The 18,514-nt window shown below is 42.9% G+C and overlaps 1 protein-coding gene across 1 annotated transcript in view; it reads right to left on the minus strand.

Moving 5' to 3' along the window:
- LOC142065477 (myosin-4-like) overlaps positions 1 to 18,256 on the minus strand; it is a 33,222-nt gene extending 14,966 nt beyond the window's left edge. The window contains exons 1-20 of the mRNA XM_075111672.1: positions 18,053 to 18,256; positions 17,812 to 17,955; positions 17,562 to 17,718; positions 16,959 to 16,986; positions 16,757 to 16,868; positions 13,908 to 14,000; positions 13,734 to 13,811; positions 13,560 to 13,647; positions 13,360 to 13,463; positions 13,039 to 13,177; positions 12,507 to 12,625; positions 12,257 to 12,406; positions 12,008 to 12,178; positions 9,746 to 10,055; positions 8,208 to 8,278; positions 7,592 to 7,679; positions 5,343 to 5,460; positions 3,795 to 3,918; positions 2,810 to 2,946; positions 1,247 to 1,502 (exon numbers count right to left, since the gene is read on the minus strand). Of these exons, the coding sequence (XP_074967773.1) occupies positions 1,247 to 1,502; positions 2,810 to 2,946; positions 3,795 to 3,918; positions 5,343 to 5,460; positions 7,592 to 7,679; positions 8,208 to 8,278; positions 9,746 to 10,055; positions 12,008 to 12,178; positions 12,257 to 12,406; positions 12,507 to 12,625; positions 13,039 to 13,177; positions 13,360 to 13,463; positions 13,560 to 13,647; positions 13,734 to 13,811; positions 13,908 to 14,000; positions 16,757 to 16,868; positions 16,959 to 16,986; positions 17,562 to 17,718; positions 17,812 to 17,955; positions 18,053 to 18,256 (2,691 nt within the window). The remainder of the gene's footprint in view (positions 1 to 1,246; positions 1,503 to 2,809; positions 2,947 to 3,794; positions 3,919 to 5,342; positions 5,461 to 7,591; positions 7,680 to 8,207; positions 8,279 to 9,745; positions 10,056 to 12,007; positions 12,179 to 12,256; positions 12,407 to 12,506; positions 12,626 to 13,038; positions 13,178 to 13,359; positions 13,464 to 13,559; positions 13,648 to 13,733; positions 13,812 to 13,907; positions 14,001 to 16,756; positions 16,869 to 16,958; positions 16,987 to 17,561; positions 17,719 to 17,811; positions 17,956 to 18,052) is intronic.
- Between the last annotated feature and the right edge of the window lie 258 nt (positions 18,257 to 18,514).

Below are 18,514 nucleotides of genomic sequence, written 5' to 3' on the forward strand. Positions count from 1 at the left end.
AAATTAATGCTACTATGATGTATTGTAGGCAGAATCCCAGAAAAGGTATCTGTTGACTGCCAGAAGAGTTATGGCTGAAAACCATCACTGCAGTAACAGGAGATGGTATGTTTAATTCTGTCAGATTCTGACTGAAACCCATAGCGCAGTGAAAATCATGGCTAGTGAGTGTGAACCTCTGAGGACAAACTTGGAGAAGATGGTCCTTGAGGAATATTTCAAGCAGGGTTGATAAAAATTCTCCCAGGAAAATGGGGCTTAGTGAGAAGACAGGAATGACTCTTCCAATACTGAAAGAGTGAGAAACTGGGAGTTGAGAAAGAGTTAGACAACACACTTGAGGGTAATGGTCATATCTTAGGAGTTCTTTTGTGTTCTAAAATCTGAAATATGAGTGCTTTGACAGGCATCCTAACCTGGAAGTTAGTTAACCTAGTTAAACCTGGGCTCTTGGGTTTTTTTGCTTACCATCCATGAATGGATTAAAGTGAAGCCTCAGATGCTTGTAAACTAGGTGGGTTCGGAAGAACAGAGCATTAATTACCAAGAAGGATACAAAGAAACTCAGAAAACTGGGTGAGGTTAAGTTGAAGTTCTGAAGAAGGATTCGGGTAATGAATCTGGTCTTCACCATGCACAGCTACAGCCTCGCTGCTTGGAACAATACAGGACTCTTGTCAAAACCCAACTTGTTCAAAAACACATGGAAACCAGTGCTTGCACCAGACTGCCCTTGGCCACATAGTATCTTATTACCTTTTAAAACCTGACAGTATTCGTGTCTTATGCAATTTCAGTCTCTGCTCATCAGTATTCCAGAGAAAAGCACCAGTCTTTTTTCGACAGTTTCAGTTCTGTCTCTGACAGAAAAGCACCCCTGCCCTGGCTCTGTGTTATAATGGCCAGCAGATGTGGAAACAGCCTGTAACTCATCCTGAATCAGATACCATTGTTAGTAGCACACTGTATACACTGTGGAGCATCCGATTCTTCCACTGGTGATTGCTTAATAGTGAAGTGGGTTTACATAGGAGCCCAGTCAGAATTTTCTGTATTCCTACTGGTGGTAATGTTCTATATGTGCTTTCTACTCACTTTGCTTAGGTGTAAATGACAAGACCAAATACAAAGCAGTGGAGAATCTGGCCCTGTTACATGTGTGTTTATGAAGGATAATGGAAAAGAGAAGCGAAATAGCAGCAGAATAAGAGGAAATAAGGGGAATCTGAAAGTGGAGGTTACTCACAGTTTGAACCTGAAGCTGCAGGTCATTTTTCTCTTGCAAGAGGGTCACCATTTTCTCCTCCAGCTCCTTCCTCTTTGCCTCAGACTTTGCAAGCTCTTCCTTGGTTTTCTCAAACTCTTCCTTCATGTTGGCCATCTCCTTCTCAGATTCTGCACTCTTCAGCAAGGGTTTGATCTTGAAGTACAGCTTCATCCAGGGCCAGTGCTTCACATTCATGAATGCACGAATGTTGTACTGGATGATATAAATGGATTCTCTGAAAACACATGAAAACATGGTTTATGAGGCTGCTGGAACAGTGTGATTATTGGCCATAAAGTATCAGCATTTTCCTCAAGGAACTTTTTCATGAGACTTTTTTCCTCACCTCCCTTGCTTTCATTAGTCATTTTAGGCCCTTGATTGCAGAATGGCTGGTTCAGTAGCATGAATAGTAACTATGTCTGGACAGAAGAGGGAGAAATACTCCAGAACAGACAAATTTCTCTGGCGTGTTACCTGGGAATCTCCGAGACTTTCCTCTCTGAGATTTTCCTCAGTCTCAAAGAAAGTGCAAGTGCTTGGGCCAATACCAGAGTGAAAACTGGCATCCTTGAAGTACTGCTGCTGAGATTGCAAATCTGGGAGTTACTGGCAAATGTGGGAGCAGCAGCTTGATGCTTTTTGGGTCACTCAAAATAGTAAATACCGTATTAGAAATTATTAAGACAGAAACTGAAACCAAAAATTAAAACTTTTTATGATAATAAATGCAAAAGGGTGTGGTTGATGCCATTAGTTCAAGGGGAGATTTGATAATTCCTTGCTGAGAAATCCAGTAAGAGCTATTGAATTCTTAGAAACTATCCCTACCTCAAGAAGCCCCTGAGCTACATACATTGTGCAGAATATTAGAAATAAAGGCAGCTGGTTGGAAGAGTGTCCTATACGTTTATGCAGTCTTTGCTCCCCCTAGAGCTTTCACTTGTCAACAACATTTGAGAAAGTTTGTTTAGCTCTCGCAGTGCTGCCACTCCTACACTCTCAATTTTTGCATGATTCATCCCATCTCAAAGGGAGAGATCTGAAATGGGAAGGCTATCTGGGATGGTCAAAAGTATGGAGTACCTTCTCTGTACAAGGTAGAATTGTTCATCTTAGGTGATGGAGCCATGTAAGAAAATTAAAGAGAAGGAGAGCAGAGAGTGATTATATGCCATTCCTTACAAACCAATGTAATCCAATGAAATTATCAGGCAACATGTTCAAAACAGACAGACCTTAGTGCTTGTTCAGTTGGCTATCTCCATCACAGCGTTCTTTAAAGGTTGAAAACAGTAAGTGCATTCCTGGAGTAAAGGCTCACTGTTAAATACTAAATACCATGGTCCAGCTACATGGTCCAATTGCTAAATAGCCATTGCAGAATTTGGGAGACTATAACACAGAAACTATTTGTGCTTGCTCTGTTTCCCCTGGTCTTTCTAAGCATCTTTCCCCAAGGACAGTTTTATTTTTTTGCCTGAGACAGTGTAGTGCATTGCTGGGATTTTGGTCTGACACAGTATGATTTTCGTATATTACCTTCTTTCATTCATCTTTTTAAATTCAGTTCTCATGAGGTACCCTCTGCATATAGCTTGTGTATGAGTGATGAGGCTCACAAGCTTCTCATCTCTCATCTCTTCTAGGAGTCCCAGGAGTCCTGCCTTGAAGAACACCTAGAACATAAAAGAGGGTCAAACAGTTTGAGGCTTAGGCAGGTACACAACCATTGGCAGCTGATGCAGGGCAGTTCAAGGCAGTTTTGGAAAAACACCTGCAGAATAAATGTTTAATAGATAGAGAAATTTTGTGGCAGTGTTGATATCAGTGTTCCTGTGATTCATGACAAGTCACTCTATGTATGATCTAATCACATTATTGCAGTGTTATTTGATGCCTGCTCCAGCATAGCTTGTAGAAGATCTAGCTCATAAGTATTTACTAAAACAAGGAGTTAACTTTCAACTTAGTACTATATCCTACACTTTCTCTTCACTGTGCTCTACCCTTCTACATCAGGCTCAAGATTTGCTCTGTACACTGAATTAGAGGTGGCTTGAGAAGCATACATAATTATGACTTTTCAGCAGAGTAGGTGATTGGGTTTTTGTCCAGAGAGAGTACTGCCTTGGTCAAGCTGATCAGAGAATTAGTGTCCCACCTAACACTGCTTTGGATAAAGATAGACTTGTGTGTGTGCCTAAATCTCATGAAAAGTCTGACTGTCCAAACTTGTCTGAGCCTGTCTAACATGCACTGATATAAATGAGTTCAACTGGCAGCAGAAAGGTGCAGCATTACTTCTAGTTGCGGTCACGCCGGGTTGTCCTGGTAGTATGGTGTTCCCAGGACTGACAGTGCTACCCCTCACACACACCTCCAGAACCAGACAAGTTTTCTGTACTCCTTCTTCCTAGTGTGTACTTCCATTCTAGTCATTGCGAAGGCTGATTTCATATGCAAGAAATACTCTCAACAAAAATTTTTGCCATTAACTATACCTACTCTTCCACAAGGACTTTACCTTGGTGTGACCAAATCTATATTGGTTGTGATCAACATCAATGGAGGAAAGAAGCTTTTCTGAAGCCTTTTTGCTGTCAATGAATTGGCCTTCTGGAATGGCTGAGGCATTAAGAATCTTGTACCTGTGGTAAGAGAGGTTGCAAACAGGGTGAAGAAAATAGGATTCATCATATATCATAAAATATACAGAAGCTGAGCTATCTGAAAGCGGCTGAATATGCCATCTGGAATTTAGACAGCCTTGGCTGAACAGAACCTGATGACAAGGGGACACGTCTATTCTTCAGAGGAATCTGTTGGCTGTGTAGCAACACAGTATGTTGTTACATGCAAAATTAATGTGCATACTTAAAGAGTGTCTGAAGGTCCAGGAATTAGGAAGATCATAGTGAGAACCTGTCAGCCTCTTCTCATCTTGTTTCATTGATCAGAGAATTAAAGTTGAAGATGACTTAAAAATGCTAACAAAGATCAGTGATACTCCAAAGGGAATACAGATCTTGCACAGCTCACAGTCTCTACAAGTTGTACCACTGAATCCTTGAGCTTGGACTAAAAATGTCATGGTATTATTCTGTAAATGCTAACAGCAGTCTTAGCATTTTGCAAGGTAACTTAATGATTGAGGTAATCCTGTGTCATGGACAGGACTACCTCATCCTTCTAAAGGGGTTTCTTCAGATTCATCAGTGAGCATGTGTGACTGTACACCAGAGCACTTCTTATTCTTGAGTCTACCTTGAAAAAGGATATGTAAACTCAGGATGGTGATAATGGTGCAGTGAATTTATTCTCTATTTTAGGCTTCCATTTTAGTTCCTCCTGAGATTCAATACATTTCCTTTGAACTATAAAGCACTTTGTTGTTCTGGCCATTATGGATAGATTTTTTCACCTGTCACATCGAATTATGATTTGACAATTAAGATCAGCTAATGCATTACTTAACATCAAGTTGCAGGGCATTTTCAGAGAGGTCTTGGGGCCTTTTCACACCGGTTCAACATGGAAGATGCTACTGTTATATTTAATTATAACAGCAGCCAGTTCTGATTCAGCACTTTGTAGCAACTGAGCTCACATGAACCAGTTTAATTGTCTCCATTTTAAAATGATGAAAACAAGGCACAGGATGCAGGCCAGTGACAGCCTTGGATTTTTAAATGCTTAGTCAGTGCGCTGCAAGGAGGCTGTGCTGACGAGTATCGGTTTTTTATCTATACTCTGGGAGACTTACAAAGAGCAGTCTATAATGACAAATGACACTTAATTCATTACACTACAAGAATTTTGCATCTCTTTAACTCACCAGGCATTGACCACGATTTAGAAATTATACTGGTTCTGTTGAATCAAGAAATCTATGGTCTGATCAAAGAGGGAAAGACTGGAGTGACCTAAGACAGTACTAATGACTTGGTTCCCTAAATGCCACTAATCTAGTCTGATTCAGATGGTGTCTCTCCGTGATGTCACCAGATTTATCATCTGAGTTGTGAGTTTACTGAGGCCTTATCTTAACAGACAGTAATAACTGAAGACTTACCGTTGCTTAAAGTCCGCATAAAGGATTCTGCTTGGAAATCCCTTCCTGCAAATTCGGATGCCTTCTAGAACCCCATTGCACCGCAGCTGATGCATCACCAAGTAATGGTCCATTTCACCTTAAACAAAATGCATCCATCAAGACTCTCCTTTTCTTCCAAAGAATCTCCATACGTATTAACATTCCAGAATGTCCTCCCTTTTTTTCATAAAATGCAACCAGTTATTGATTAAAGATGCAGGAATTGAAGAAAGAACATGCCCTCATTTCATACAAGTTACAGAGAGCTGCTTCGGTGAGCTGAGCTTTACTAAGAATGCTAGGGTGGGCAGTGCTTGTGAATCACCAATGGCCAAAAGGCGTAAGGCCACATTGCTCAAAGATGGCAGGAGAGTGCTTTAAGACCAGCTGAAAAATCTTGACCAGCATCAGCATCCTCATTTGATGCAGGTAGAGGTGGCACAATGTAGAGTGCAATACCGTCTAGACAATCAGCTCTTCACGTTATGTAAGATTTTATGTTGGATCTGCCATGCAAGTATTGACCTTACTGGAACCTGATTAGATGTGATAGTTAGATCGATTCCAACACAGGAGTGGAGAAGCAGGTTGCTTAAAACTCTCGGTCTGCCTGTAGAGGACAGTTGATTAAAATTGGAAGAATTCTCTTTCTCCTCCTAAAATATCTGTTGGATATAATAATCAACTGTACTTCTAAGACTTATTCCCAAGTATTACAAAGTACAACTGGCAAAATAAAACCCTCTTGGAATCACTTTGTCATACAGAAATTCCCATCAGCTGCTGGAGACATTAATTAGTACTGAATGGTCCATACCCTTAACTTCAGCTTTTCAGTGTAAGCAATAAAGTTGTACCAAAAGGATTGTTAGAAAAGTCAAGCAAAAGCAGCCTAAAATGAGCTAGAAATCAGAACATCTCCAGTTTCTCTTCCTTCACTTTACCATCCTTAATTGTGCTCACACGGTAGTACTTTACTTTTTCTTAAAAGGCAAAAGTCAAGGTTCCCTCTGAGTCATCTCTGTCAAAAACAATAAACTGAACATCAAAATGACAGCCGTATCTGGCAAAATAATTCATTCAAATATGCTTTTCTATTTTAGTAGGTTCACTTAAATCCCTCTGTACACCTTCTCGACTGTCAGGACCCCAGTGGGAGTCCTCTTCCTTCACTTTAGGGTATGAAGTGTGGACATTTCCATTTGGGCTTCACTTATAGTCAGTGGAGTGAAAGAGTTTCTTCCAGGATGTGATTCATCTCATCCTAAGATAGATGTATAAAAAGGGCCAGATGAGCCATACCTTAAAATGCCAGCTTCTCTCCACTCAATATAAAAGGAGTTTAGAGGAGCAGCTGAAATGTGAGTCGTACATATGTGTGTTGCTTAAATCGTGCTTGTGGTCTTCAAGGTTACAAAGAGAGACATGAACAGGAAAGGTAAGAAACATTCTGAAATTGGTCTTTTGTTTCCTGAGCAGATTAAGCAAATGCTAAGTTCCTGTTTCCTGGTTTTCCTGTTGCATCCACTACATTCTACCAGTATCTACCTTATTGTTCCGGTGGTATCAGACCTCATAACGGTTAGACTCCTAAAATCCACACAGGCAAGTCTCTCCCCAAGTATTTTAATTTAATGGCCATATGAAAATACTCCCAGACTTGACTGTTCTCAGAAACTGAACTCTTTGTGAGAGTTTAATGTTTAATTGAATAAAGGAAAAAAAGTAACTTTAGATCAGAATGCTTTCCAAGTGCTAGCAGCACCCAGAATTTCACAGAATTCTCCAAACGATATATAATTTCTTTGGCAGTTCTCCAGCTCAGTGAATCAGATCCTAACACTGAATATTTAAAAACTGGTAAGTGGTCTTGGGCTGAACCCAACAGTTCTGAGCGACACAGTTGTCCTTAAAGCTATGCATTTGTTAGGGATTTGCTAATGCCGTTACCCACAACAGACTATTTCATCAGCTGTAATCAATCCTATCTTTATCATCTTCAGCTCTGTACACAGATTAAGGAAAGATGGGTAAGTGTTGTGGGCCATGTAATGCTCAAAATTTTACGGTCACAGCAAACGATACAAGAAGGTTTACTTGGGCACTGTTCTGCAGGCCAACCCCCATCTTCACATGCAAAGGGAGCAGTTCTGGAAGAAGTTGGTGTGGAAGCTAGGTAGGCCAATTCCTGTCAGCCCTGCATCTTTAGACTATAATGACAGACATACCAGGTGTCTTGGTCTCATTAGGAATCAGGCAACGCACAAAGTGAGGATGGGTACTTCTCAGGTTAGTCATCAACTTGTTTAGATTTTCCTGTGATAGAACAAAACATGGGTTTGAGCTTTGACCTACACAGCTTTTGCAGTTTTATTAAAATGCCAAGGTGTTATAGAAACACAGAATGGTTTGGATTGGAAGGGGCCTATGAAGATCATCAAGTCCAACACCCCTGCCATAGCAGGGACCTCTTTCACTAGATTGGGTTGCTCCAAGCCCTGTGGAATATGGGGCATCCACAACTTCTCCGGGCAACTTGTCCTAGTGTAACATCATCCTCTTTGTAAAAAATTTTTTTCCTTATGTCAAGTCTAAATGTACTCTTTTTCAGTTTAAAACACTTGCCCTTTGTTCTGTCACTACAGGTCCTGGTAAAAAGTCTTTCCCTCTCTTTCTGATAAGGCCCCTTTATATATTGAAAGGCCGCAATAAGGTGTCCCTTCAGCCTTCTTTTCCCCAGGCTGAACAACCCCAACTCTCTCAGCCTTTCTTCACAGGAGAGGTGCTCCAGCCCTCAGATCACTTTTGTGGAAGCATGGATCATTTAAAAGGAAATTCACATACCCGGAACACAGCGGACACTGTCTGGAAAGAGCCCCCCTTCTTCTTAGCACCTTTTTTGCCACCACCATCACCTTGGACGAAGTAGATAGGAGGTGAACGGTTAGAGTAAGCAGTATGTTTTTTAGCCCTCACCTTCCTTTCTTTGCTTGTGGGACAATAAAATAATTGCTTTTTAATTGTAAATAGTGACCCACTGCTGCATGAGAGTCTTGGTGAACTGCTGCTAGCTGGTTGTTGATCTGTGTATGGTATGTTTGGTCTCAGATGCATGATTCAGGTGGCATCATAATGTATATCGTTTTGGAGGCATGGAACACTATGACCTGACTAAGTTTCATAACAGTGTACTCTGCTACAAGTCACACTGGTTTTACTTACAGATGTACAACCATTTTTCTTTTTTTTATTAGGTGAAAGGTCACAAGAGTGTGGCTCTGCAGTGGACATTCGTTTATCAGTGCAGTGAGGTTTCCTTTAGAAAAGTCTCCTCACCCAATGTTCCATGTTCCAGGGATCTATTCTGAGTTATGGCAGCCCCAAGGCAGGAGGAAAATGCTAGCCTCAGGAATACAAGTCCAAGCAGCTCAGTGCCTTTTCAGATTTTCTGCACCATTGAAGCAGATTAAATTGAGACTTAAATGGAGTCTTTGTGCTTTGAACTTCATGCCTTATCCAAAATTTTATCCCCACAACCTTTTCTTCTCACCTTCCTTATATTGATGACACCTGCAAGGACTACAACTGACTCATCCTATGAGCTTGCTCCTACGACCTCTTATGAGCATACATTGGTATGTCATACAAACTGAACTGCAAGAAAGCCCCCATGCAGTACTCTCTTGAGCCTGAAACCCTGCTGTCCATATGCCTGATGGCTGAGTTGACTACTGCTGTATACTGCCTCTTCTTTTTTGCCCAGCTTCCAGGCTGCCAGAATATTGGGGGTTTTGGTAGAAATGTGTGTGGCCATTTTTGGTAAGGCAGACCTGTTGACTGTCCAACTTGATGGTCTTCAGCCACAAAAAAAAAAAACCCCAAGAGATTGGACTGCTCTCTAGATGCCTTTAGAGGACTTCTAAATTATATTCTCTGTCTCTCCCATTTTCTCTTGCGACACCAAGACTGCTCAGCTATATATGCAATAGTTCCATGGCCTTCCTTTAGTTCTTTCAGTTCACCTCAAGAAGAAAAACTCTGTCCCCAAAGACTCTAAAGTGCTTGCTCTTTGCAGGTGTATTTGGCACCTGTCTAGAAGATGAGTGAGCATGCACATAATTCACAACACAGTAAGGCTGGAAACATACACCCCCTATCACTTTGTTTTGGACTTGCTGAGTTTTACTTCTCTGCACCACATGAAGGTGGTGTTTTCAGCAGTTCTGCATGTCGTTATCTTAGTTTTGGCGTATCTGGGTGCACACAGGAACAAGGTCACATTAGGAGATGATAGAGAGTCTAGAGTGTACCACAGAGAGGAGAAGCAGAAGTAGTCTTTAGTTGAGTCTTGCCTTATTGATCGTCATGAAAAAAGCACTTACTTGTTTCTGCACCAGCATAGTTAGAGAAAAGGAAGGACAGCAGCTTCAAGGATGATTTCTGGTACAGCCCCACAACAGTTTCATTCAAGGGATCCTTGTTCTTGTCAAGCCAACCAGAGATGTTGTAGTCCACCGTGCCAGCATAGTGCACCAGGGAGAAGTGGGCCTCAGCCTTGCCTTTGACAGGCTTGGGCTTCTGGAAGTTGTTGGACTTGCCCAGATGTTGGTCGTAGAGCTTGTTCTTGAAAGAGGTGTCAGTTGCCTTGGGGAACATGCACTCCTCTTCCAGGATGGAGAAGATGCCCATGGGCTGGGAGAAATAGGAATACATGAAGAAAGAAAGTGGTGGGGAGAGGAAAAGTAAATAAAATGTCACCTTGCATATGATTTGTGGCTTATTTCGGCAGCTATAATTTGTACTGCACAAGTTCTTAATACATCACTAAGTTACTAAAATAATCAGGCAAACTATAATTAGTCTGTGTTGTTCAAGCTACTACCCGTGAACAGGGCAACTTGACAATACTATTTACATGCATCTTTGAATGAAAGGTTATATATATGTATATAAACATATAATAATTTTTTTCAGTCATCTTTATCCTACATCATTTGGAAACAGGTTTCAGCATCCTGTTTGCGGGACTGATGCTGTTGTGTATGTGTGTTACAGGCCATCAGGGTGCAATTTTCAGTGTGAACTTAATTTGATGGCTCCTCAGGAGTATGCACAGATAACTAATATCTAACACCTCCTGTTCTGTCTCCAGTGAATGTATATGATGGATCAGATTTTCCTCATCTTATATGGAGTGTAAATGGCACTTTAGAGTACCATAGACTTTTAATTTTTCTCAGAATTGTGTTTAAAATGGGAAGTGTTTCAATACAGAGAAGTAGGCACATTCTCAGCAACATCAGAGCTTTCATCTTAGCTACATTAGGTCTCCTCTGGTAGTGCAGATAAACATATCTTCTGGTTTTGCTGGAGACACTGATGTGACCTGCACTTCATTGGCGTAGAGAGAACTCTAGGAGTTCCTTCTTTGTATGAACCCCCCTTTTTAAATTTAATTTAATAAGATGCCATTAGATGTTCACGTCTGATAGGTGCCAGAGCTAGGAGCGGGGATCCTGCAGAGCAGCAGCAGCCACAGGATGTGGATGTAGGGCAGGAATGTCATGTTTTGGATAAAGATTTTGCCCTCTAGGTGTGGCTGTTGCATGAGAGCTCTGGGGTTACCATTCATTTTGCCTAACTGTAGGTGCCTATAAAACAGAATCTAGCTCTGAGTTAGCTGTCCAGATTGCTCTTTTATAATGGAAGCATTATAAAGACATTTCACAGAATCAGGAACATACTTTATAAGGAGATGATTTGCATCTTGGAAGTGTCTACTTCATTCCTGTCATTGCAAAAGAGACTACAGTATTAGATCAGTGTAGGTGTTCTGATTCCTCTGGCTCTAGTACTCTGTATTGCATAAATATGGGACACAAAATGTGTGGACACTGACCAGTAAGTGTGGATCTTGGGTGTTAAATATAGCAATAGGCAACAGGCACTAGCTGTGAATGGTGGAGCTGCCTGTAGATGCTGCCATGTGGTGGGAAGTGTGGGAGGTTAGCAAGAAACGTGAGGCCTGTGTGCAAAGGCATAACCATGGGTATGAATATTAAGCAGTGAATATGCACGTGGGATGGCTGAATCAGTCACTGGGCACTGGGCATGAATGACCATGCTGGAAGGAGATGCATGTATGCTCCTGAGAAGCAAGACTTTTGGGCACCTGCATATTGGATTTGCATGTGATACGTAAGTGCTGTGTACCACCACTGGACACTGGCTTGTAACATGGCAGTGAGAGGTTAATTCCCATGAAGATCCCCAGTGCAGTAGCAGTGGGCAGTGACAGAGGGGCCAGAAACTCTTGTGGTGTTGCTAGAACCAAGAACTTAATTCTATCTGTGACTGCAAGGAGTAAGACTTGAGGTTCATCATACTGTTAAAGGCATTCTTGTTAAAGGCACCAAATTAATACCATGTATCCTCTCTCCCTTCTACCACAGTCATGTTGTTCAGGAAATCATTGCTTGTGCAGAGGCAGCCTGTCATTCCAAAAGCTTTGTTTTTTATAAACTGCTACTTTGTACGTGAGAGGGTCATTCAACAGTAATGTGTCAATTCATTAAGAATGACTGGACTAAAATAAATGATCGTGAAAGAAATGTGCTCTCCTAAAATGAAAACATTTCATCTACCTTCTCAATGAGCTCAATGCAGGCAGCCAGGTCCATCCCAAAGTCAATGAACTCCCACTCAATTCCTTCCTTCTTGTACTCCTCCTGCTCCAGCACGAACATGTGGTGGTTGAAGAACTGTTGCAGTTTCTCATTGGTGAAGTTGATGCACAGCTGCTCCAGGCTGTTGAACTGCAAATTCAAAATATAAAAAAATGCTAGTTAGTTTGGAAAAGTCATCAATGGGCAAGCATACCTACTGTAACTCACATCAAAGATCTCAAAGCCAGCAATGTCCAGGACACCAATGAAATGCTGTCTGGGCTGCTTCGTATCCAGCTGTTGGTTGATTCGAACAACCATCCACAGGAACATCTTCTCATAAACGGATTTAGCCAATGCACCCACTGAATTGTATACCTTTAAGAAACACAGCCACAGCAGTAATGAAAACTGAGTTAGCTTTAAAGTTGTAAGAGCTGTCTCAACAAAATGAAAAGCTGGTCAGCTCTGTAAGTACCTGTTGGACATTTTGTCCCTTAGTTACGTATTCATTCCCGACTTTCACCCTGGGATAGCATAAAGCCTTGAGCATATCAGCAGAATTCAGACCCATCAGGTAGCCAGCTTTGTCAGCCACTAGAATCAGAGACGGCAAATGAGTTCAAAAGAGACAAAGACAGGTGTCCTGGTCCTCTAGGATGTTTCTGTTACAAGGAACCTACTTTCAGAGCTACTCAAATACACCTATTGTCAAGGGAAGCTTGTCTCCAACCCCATGGAGAATGTTTTCCTTCCAGCACAGGCAGTGTCTCAGCTGCAACACACTCCTGTCCCATGCCTGGAGGGCTGCAGCAATGCTTCATCATTACATCTCTCTGTTTCCTTGCGGAGACCAGATTAAATCATTGACTTCGTGGGAGTTACAACAAACTTAAAAAATTTAGTTTCTGGAAGGGATAATCATTCTCAGTGTGTTGGCACTGTATGGGACGGGGTTGCTACCTTGTCTCCTGGTGCAGTTCACAAGCAAACTCTGCTGTCAACAGTACCTTCCGTGCTGTCCGGCTCTGCCTGCTCCTCCCGCTGCTTCTGCTTGAACTTCATGTTCCCATAGTGCATGACAGCCCCTGTCAGCTTGTACATCCCCACCTTCTCATCGGGGCTGAAGCCCAGGATGTCCACAGCACTCTGCAGAGGCAACAGGCAACTTGGGGAAGGCCAGAGAAGCACAAGGGCTGAAGCAGAAGGTGCTGTTAACAGGCACGTGTGCTGTGATGGGAAGGTGGGGTGTCTCCCCCTTCCTCCCCACCACCCCGCCTGCACACCAGGCTGGCTGCAGGGTGGCCCTGCAGGTGCTCCGCTGTACTCACGTCCGTTGCCAGCAGCTCCTCGCTGTCGTCAATACTGGCAACAGTGACTTCTCCTTGGCTGACATAGGGGAAGTCGTAGGGGTTGGTGGAGATAAGGAGGAGATCTGCAAGTACACAGGATGCCTTTGGTGGCACCGGGGCAGGTTGCAGTGGAAAGAGAAAGCACTTGCTGAGCCAGCCCCAGCACCACTGACACGCACCAATGAGCTCCGGCTTCTTATTGGACATTATCTGGTAAAAAATATGATAGCTCCTTTCACTGGCCAGCTGGAAAGTCACTCTGGATTTCTCCAGAAGATCTAATCGAAAGAGAGATGTTGTTAGTCTCCTAGTAAGCCTGAGCTCATAAATGCACAAACTCTGCATGCACTGACTTGCTCCAACTCACAGGTTTCGATATCCGCAGAGGCCAGCTTGCCAGTTGTGCCAAAGTGAATCCGGATGAATTTTCCCTATCAAGCAGTACAGATCAGCCCATTGGTTATAGTGGCCAATGACTGAGACATGTATTACATGACTATATTGCAACAAAGCTGAAGTGAACTCACAAAGCGTGAGGAGTTGTCGTTCCTCACAGTCTTGGCATTGCCAAAGGCCTCCAGCAGCGGGTTGGCCTGGATGATTTGATCCTCCAGAGTTCCCTAGTTATAGGAGAAAAAGCTTCTCATCAAGCTTCACTACTGGTTAATAACAAATATTGCAAAGGAGATATTACAAACAGATCATTTTTAAACTTCATATGTGATTTTAACCTGAAATTTAGCAGAGTTCTTAAGCACTCATCAGCCATCGCTTATGAATATTGCCATTGATTTCAGAGGGAAGAGTGGTGAAAGACAGATCTGATTTTGTATCCTTCTTGTACCTGCTGACATATATTGGGTATCATATACAGAGTCACTACAGTGGAGCTCAGGGAGTTTGAAATCTGCACGAGAGAGGTGCTTCCACATTCCCATTCACAAAGGCCATGACATCTAAAGAAAATGTGGCAATTCTGGGATTTTTTCTGGAGGTTACTCGAGCCCAGGACACACACAGAGAGGTACAGCCTTTAGTAGGAAGCACCTAGCAAGGGAGAATATAAAGTTTTGCAAATGCATTCAAACAACCAGCAGCCTTTCAAAATGCAGAAATACATCTCCAGCCGTCCTGCAAAAAGAAGAGTGGGATATGGACATAGCCTGAGACTGAAATACCAAACTTAAAAAAAGCAGAGAACAGAAACTCTTTGAGTTTTTTGCTGCATGACTACAGAAAGAATGATCAATGTGTAAAGTTTTGATATTGCATCACTCTTGTTAACTGCAAAAATATGGGAGGAAAGAAGCTTCTGTGACATTATGTCTCTCCTTTTCTGTGCAATACAGTCTGGGAAGCAGAGTCATCGCATGTTGTTTTGAAATGCGAGAGCAAAGTTTTCTTGGGGTTTCTAGCAAAGTCATGACTGATCCCTACATAGGTCATGAAAGTGTTGCCAGGGATAATTTCCAAGACAGAGATGGAAAACAAAGAATGAGAAAAAAATAATCTGTTTTTACTCCTATGAAAGATTAACTGCACAGCTCAAGTTGCTGGATCTTTGTACACGCTGTGCAGTGCAGCCTTTAACGTCTTGCAATGGAGAGGGAGCACCATTCCCAGCACTGCCTGCAGATGGCACAATGGGTTTAAATTAGTTTTTATTAGTCCCCCATGAAGGTGGACCCTGTAAAATCAAGGCAACACAGTAGCAAATAAAGCTCTATATGATTTTTTTTTTTTTAAATAAAAATCCCAAATCCCTAGAGTAATGCTCTCTTACATGTACCTTTCAGCTTTCTAAATGAACCTCCTCATTTAGGAGAAGAGAAGAGGGGTGTGTGTCAGTGCAGCTGACTGTACTAGCACCAAACCTCTTTTTAGTGCACAGCTGTGACCAGGGAATGCTTAAGGGAGCATCATGCATAGGGAACAGCATGGAAGATGACGTGCAATTCTTTATGCAGGTTCATTCTGGAGTCCTGTCTACAGGATGGGTGCCGGAGGCTGAGACGGCATTCTGGGGAAATGCTGTTATGTGCTTCCCTTATTCATATACTCTTGCCTGGTGTCTGATTTCAGCCTGCATCTGAGATAGGATGATGGGCTGGATGGAACTATAACCTGAGTGTTTTATTTAATGTTCTTATGAAGAAGCACGTATTATTGTTACAGAAATTGTGAATACTAAAAAAATAGAGTACTTTGTGAATAAACTCGGAAGAGGGCAGGACAGGTTGTTGTCCATCTGAGAGCTAGGTGATTTTCCTTATATCAAACATGGTCAGTACATCTCTCAGCTGTCACAAAGTTTTTCTGGGATGAGTCCTGGCATACTGAGCAGCTGGTGAAAGCTGAGCCCAGGAGATTCTGAAATTATGCTGATAGAAAGAGTGCTTGTGATGAACTTGCCTTGACCATAACAACCCATCAATCACAGACACCTGCCTCTGAGTGTGAAAAGAATATTCAGCCTTGGAATCTCCTTAGGCTTTGCTGTGCCCTTGGGTACTCAAATAGCACGCTGACACATGTCACCCGCTTTGATGCACATGCCATCTCACAGATAGTGGTGACACGCACTTGTGCCGCAAGGATGTTTGTTGCTTGCTCTGTGCTAGGGAATGAAGCCCACGTCTTGCAAATGCACCAGTGGGCTCAGGTTGCAGCAGCTGGGCTGCTCAGCAGAAAGGGGTATCAGAGTATGTGCTTTATTCCCTGGAAGGATCCTTTCTGAGGTTACCTGCTAACTGTCAGGCAAGTGGTCCCAGCTGTCCCAAACCTGTCCCTTTTCTTATGCTGACCCTTAGGCTGTTACGTTGACCGTAGGCAGGAGGACAAGCCAGGGGAAACTGCTACCTGATGCAACTGAAATGACTCTTCAACACAACCACTCTGGCGTTCAGAGTGCCTGCGCTTCCCCTGTCAATAGGAGTGAAACAGGAATAGGGACGGCACAATCGCGTGCCAGCGGGAACCGACTGCTCACTCAAGTGCTGTGGATGCGGCCGCTCTCATAGAACACTAATGGACAGGTACACAGTCAGTCAGCACAGAGGAAACTGCCACCTTACATTATCTTCCTCTTCCTGGTGAAGTCTTCCTCCATGTAAATGGAAACTGGAGAGAAACTGAGTCTTGGGCCTTTCCTACATTAATAAAATGTTTCTTTAAGTGGAGTTCCGCTAGTGTTCAGAGGGAAGGAGGCCAAGTGGCAGGGGTAAACGAGTGTAGGTGTGCTGCATCCTGACTGTCTCCTCAGTTGCACTATACTTGCTGCCTTTTGGTAGCCCTGCAACTCAAAAATATGCATTGATAGTTTCTGCTCTGCAGGCACAGTCTTGGGAAAACACTAGAAGGGGAGCCAATGACATACCTGCATTTTGCCAGGCTGTTGGTCTTTCTTCTTCTCGCCAGTAACTGCAATTGTTGCAAAGTACTGGATGACACGCTTTGTGTTCACAGTCTTCCCTGCACCGGATTCTCCACTGTTGAAATGAAAAAAATATTTGTTACAGGAAACAGGAAACGTTTCAACTTCTCTGTCAGCTTTGTCACACATACCAAAATATACTCACGTGATGAGGATTGACTGGTTGTTACGATCTGAAAACAAAGTAACAGAAAGAGATGTTCAAATGAGATGTGGAGGGCTTCTGTTCCTCAGCATAACTGACTGACTTCAAGGGAAAGAACTGTATTGTAACTGTATTTATCACTGTGTAACCAAGGAAGGTAAATTCTGCATTAGTCTGCACATGGGTGTTCTTGTGCGCAGAGGGATGGGGCAGCCCGAAATCCAACTCCAAACGGTGGTTCTTTATAAGGCTTTCCTCTACTGTTTGTTTTCTTTCATGTATAGACCTTGGCTTAAATATTGTTTAACTGGAATCAGATTCTTTGCTGTGTTCTTTCTTTACTGCTTCTTTAAATTCCTTACTAGGAGAGTGGGCACAAAGCCATATAGCTAGCTACTGCCTTTCCTTCATTATCTGACAGCATAGAGGTCATTAAGATGTCACAGGCAGTCTCATGTTGAGTTGTGCTGTAGGACTATGGGAGCCGTTGCCATCAGGCACTGAGTAGAACAGTAGCTAAGATGCCTGAACTGTCAAGTGTTCCTTAACCAAGCGCCCAGTTCGGTGTATATCAGGGCTTCCCATTCTTGCCAAATGACTCACCAGTCAGCATGAACTGATAGGCATTGTCAGAGATGGAGAAGATGTGTGGAGGGGCCTCCTGGCGCTTCTTGCCTCGGTAGCCAGCCACCACCTCCGGGTTGTACACCGGCAGCCACTTGTAGGGGTTGACAGTGACACAGAAGAGACCCGAGTAGGTCTGCGAGGAAGGGGGACACCACATTGGCTTCCACGTAGCCTGGCAGAGCAGTTCCTCCCAGCTACACAAAGGAAGGCTGCTGCTGCTACTTACGTAGATCATCCAGGCTGCATAACGCTCTTTGAGGTTGTACAGCACAGCGGGTTCGTGGAGGTGGGTCATCATGGCCATGTCCTCGATTTTGTCAAATTTGGGAGGATTCATGGGAAAGACTTCATCATCCTTTACAGTCACAGTCTGACAAAACAAGAGGGGAACAACAGGAGATGAGATCTAAGCCAGGGAACTGCCTGAACAGGGTGGTCATGTATGAGTAACTGTTGGTATCACTTACTGTATCATCATATGTTTTAACTGTGACTTTACCACCTTCTCTACTCTGTATGGTACCTTTCACATACATTTGCTTTACATCCACTACAAAACAGGCTGCCTTGGCATCAAATGGGCGATTCTGGGCTTCGATTCTCTCCTTCTCAGGCTTCCGTAAATAGGGAGCAGCTTCTCCAAAGATTGCCATCTCTGCATCTGAACTCATGGCTGGAGTTGCTCTGGAGGAATTCAGAAAGGTTTCAGAGAGCCTGTGCATTTGTAATTTATATTTATCCAGAAAGTGGTCATGCTCAGTGACTAAAAGGAAGAAGAGGACTAATCAACATCAGGCACTTAACTTCTGTCTTAATTTTAAGTATCCACTAAAGAAGTCCTAATAAAGAAAGTTCCTTTTGTAGACAGAGGCTTATTGTCTTTGAAGACATCCCTCTGAAATGGGATGCCTGTGTGCCCAAGTGAGGGC

This window comes from Phalacrocorax aristotelis, chromosome 16 (assembly GCF_949628215.1).
Source record: "Phalacrocorax aristotelis chromosome 16, bGulAri2.1, whole genome shotgun sequence".
In the NCBI taxonomy this organism is placed as follows: Eukaryota; Metazoa; Chordata; class Aves; order Suliformes; family Phalacrocoracidae; genus Phalacrocorax; species Phalacrocorax aristotelis.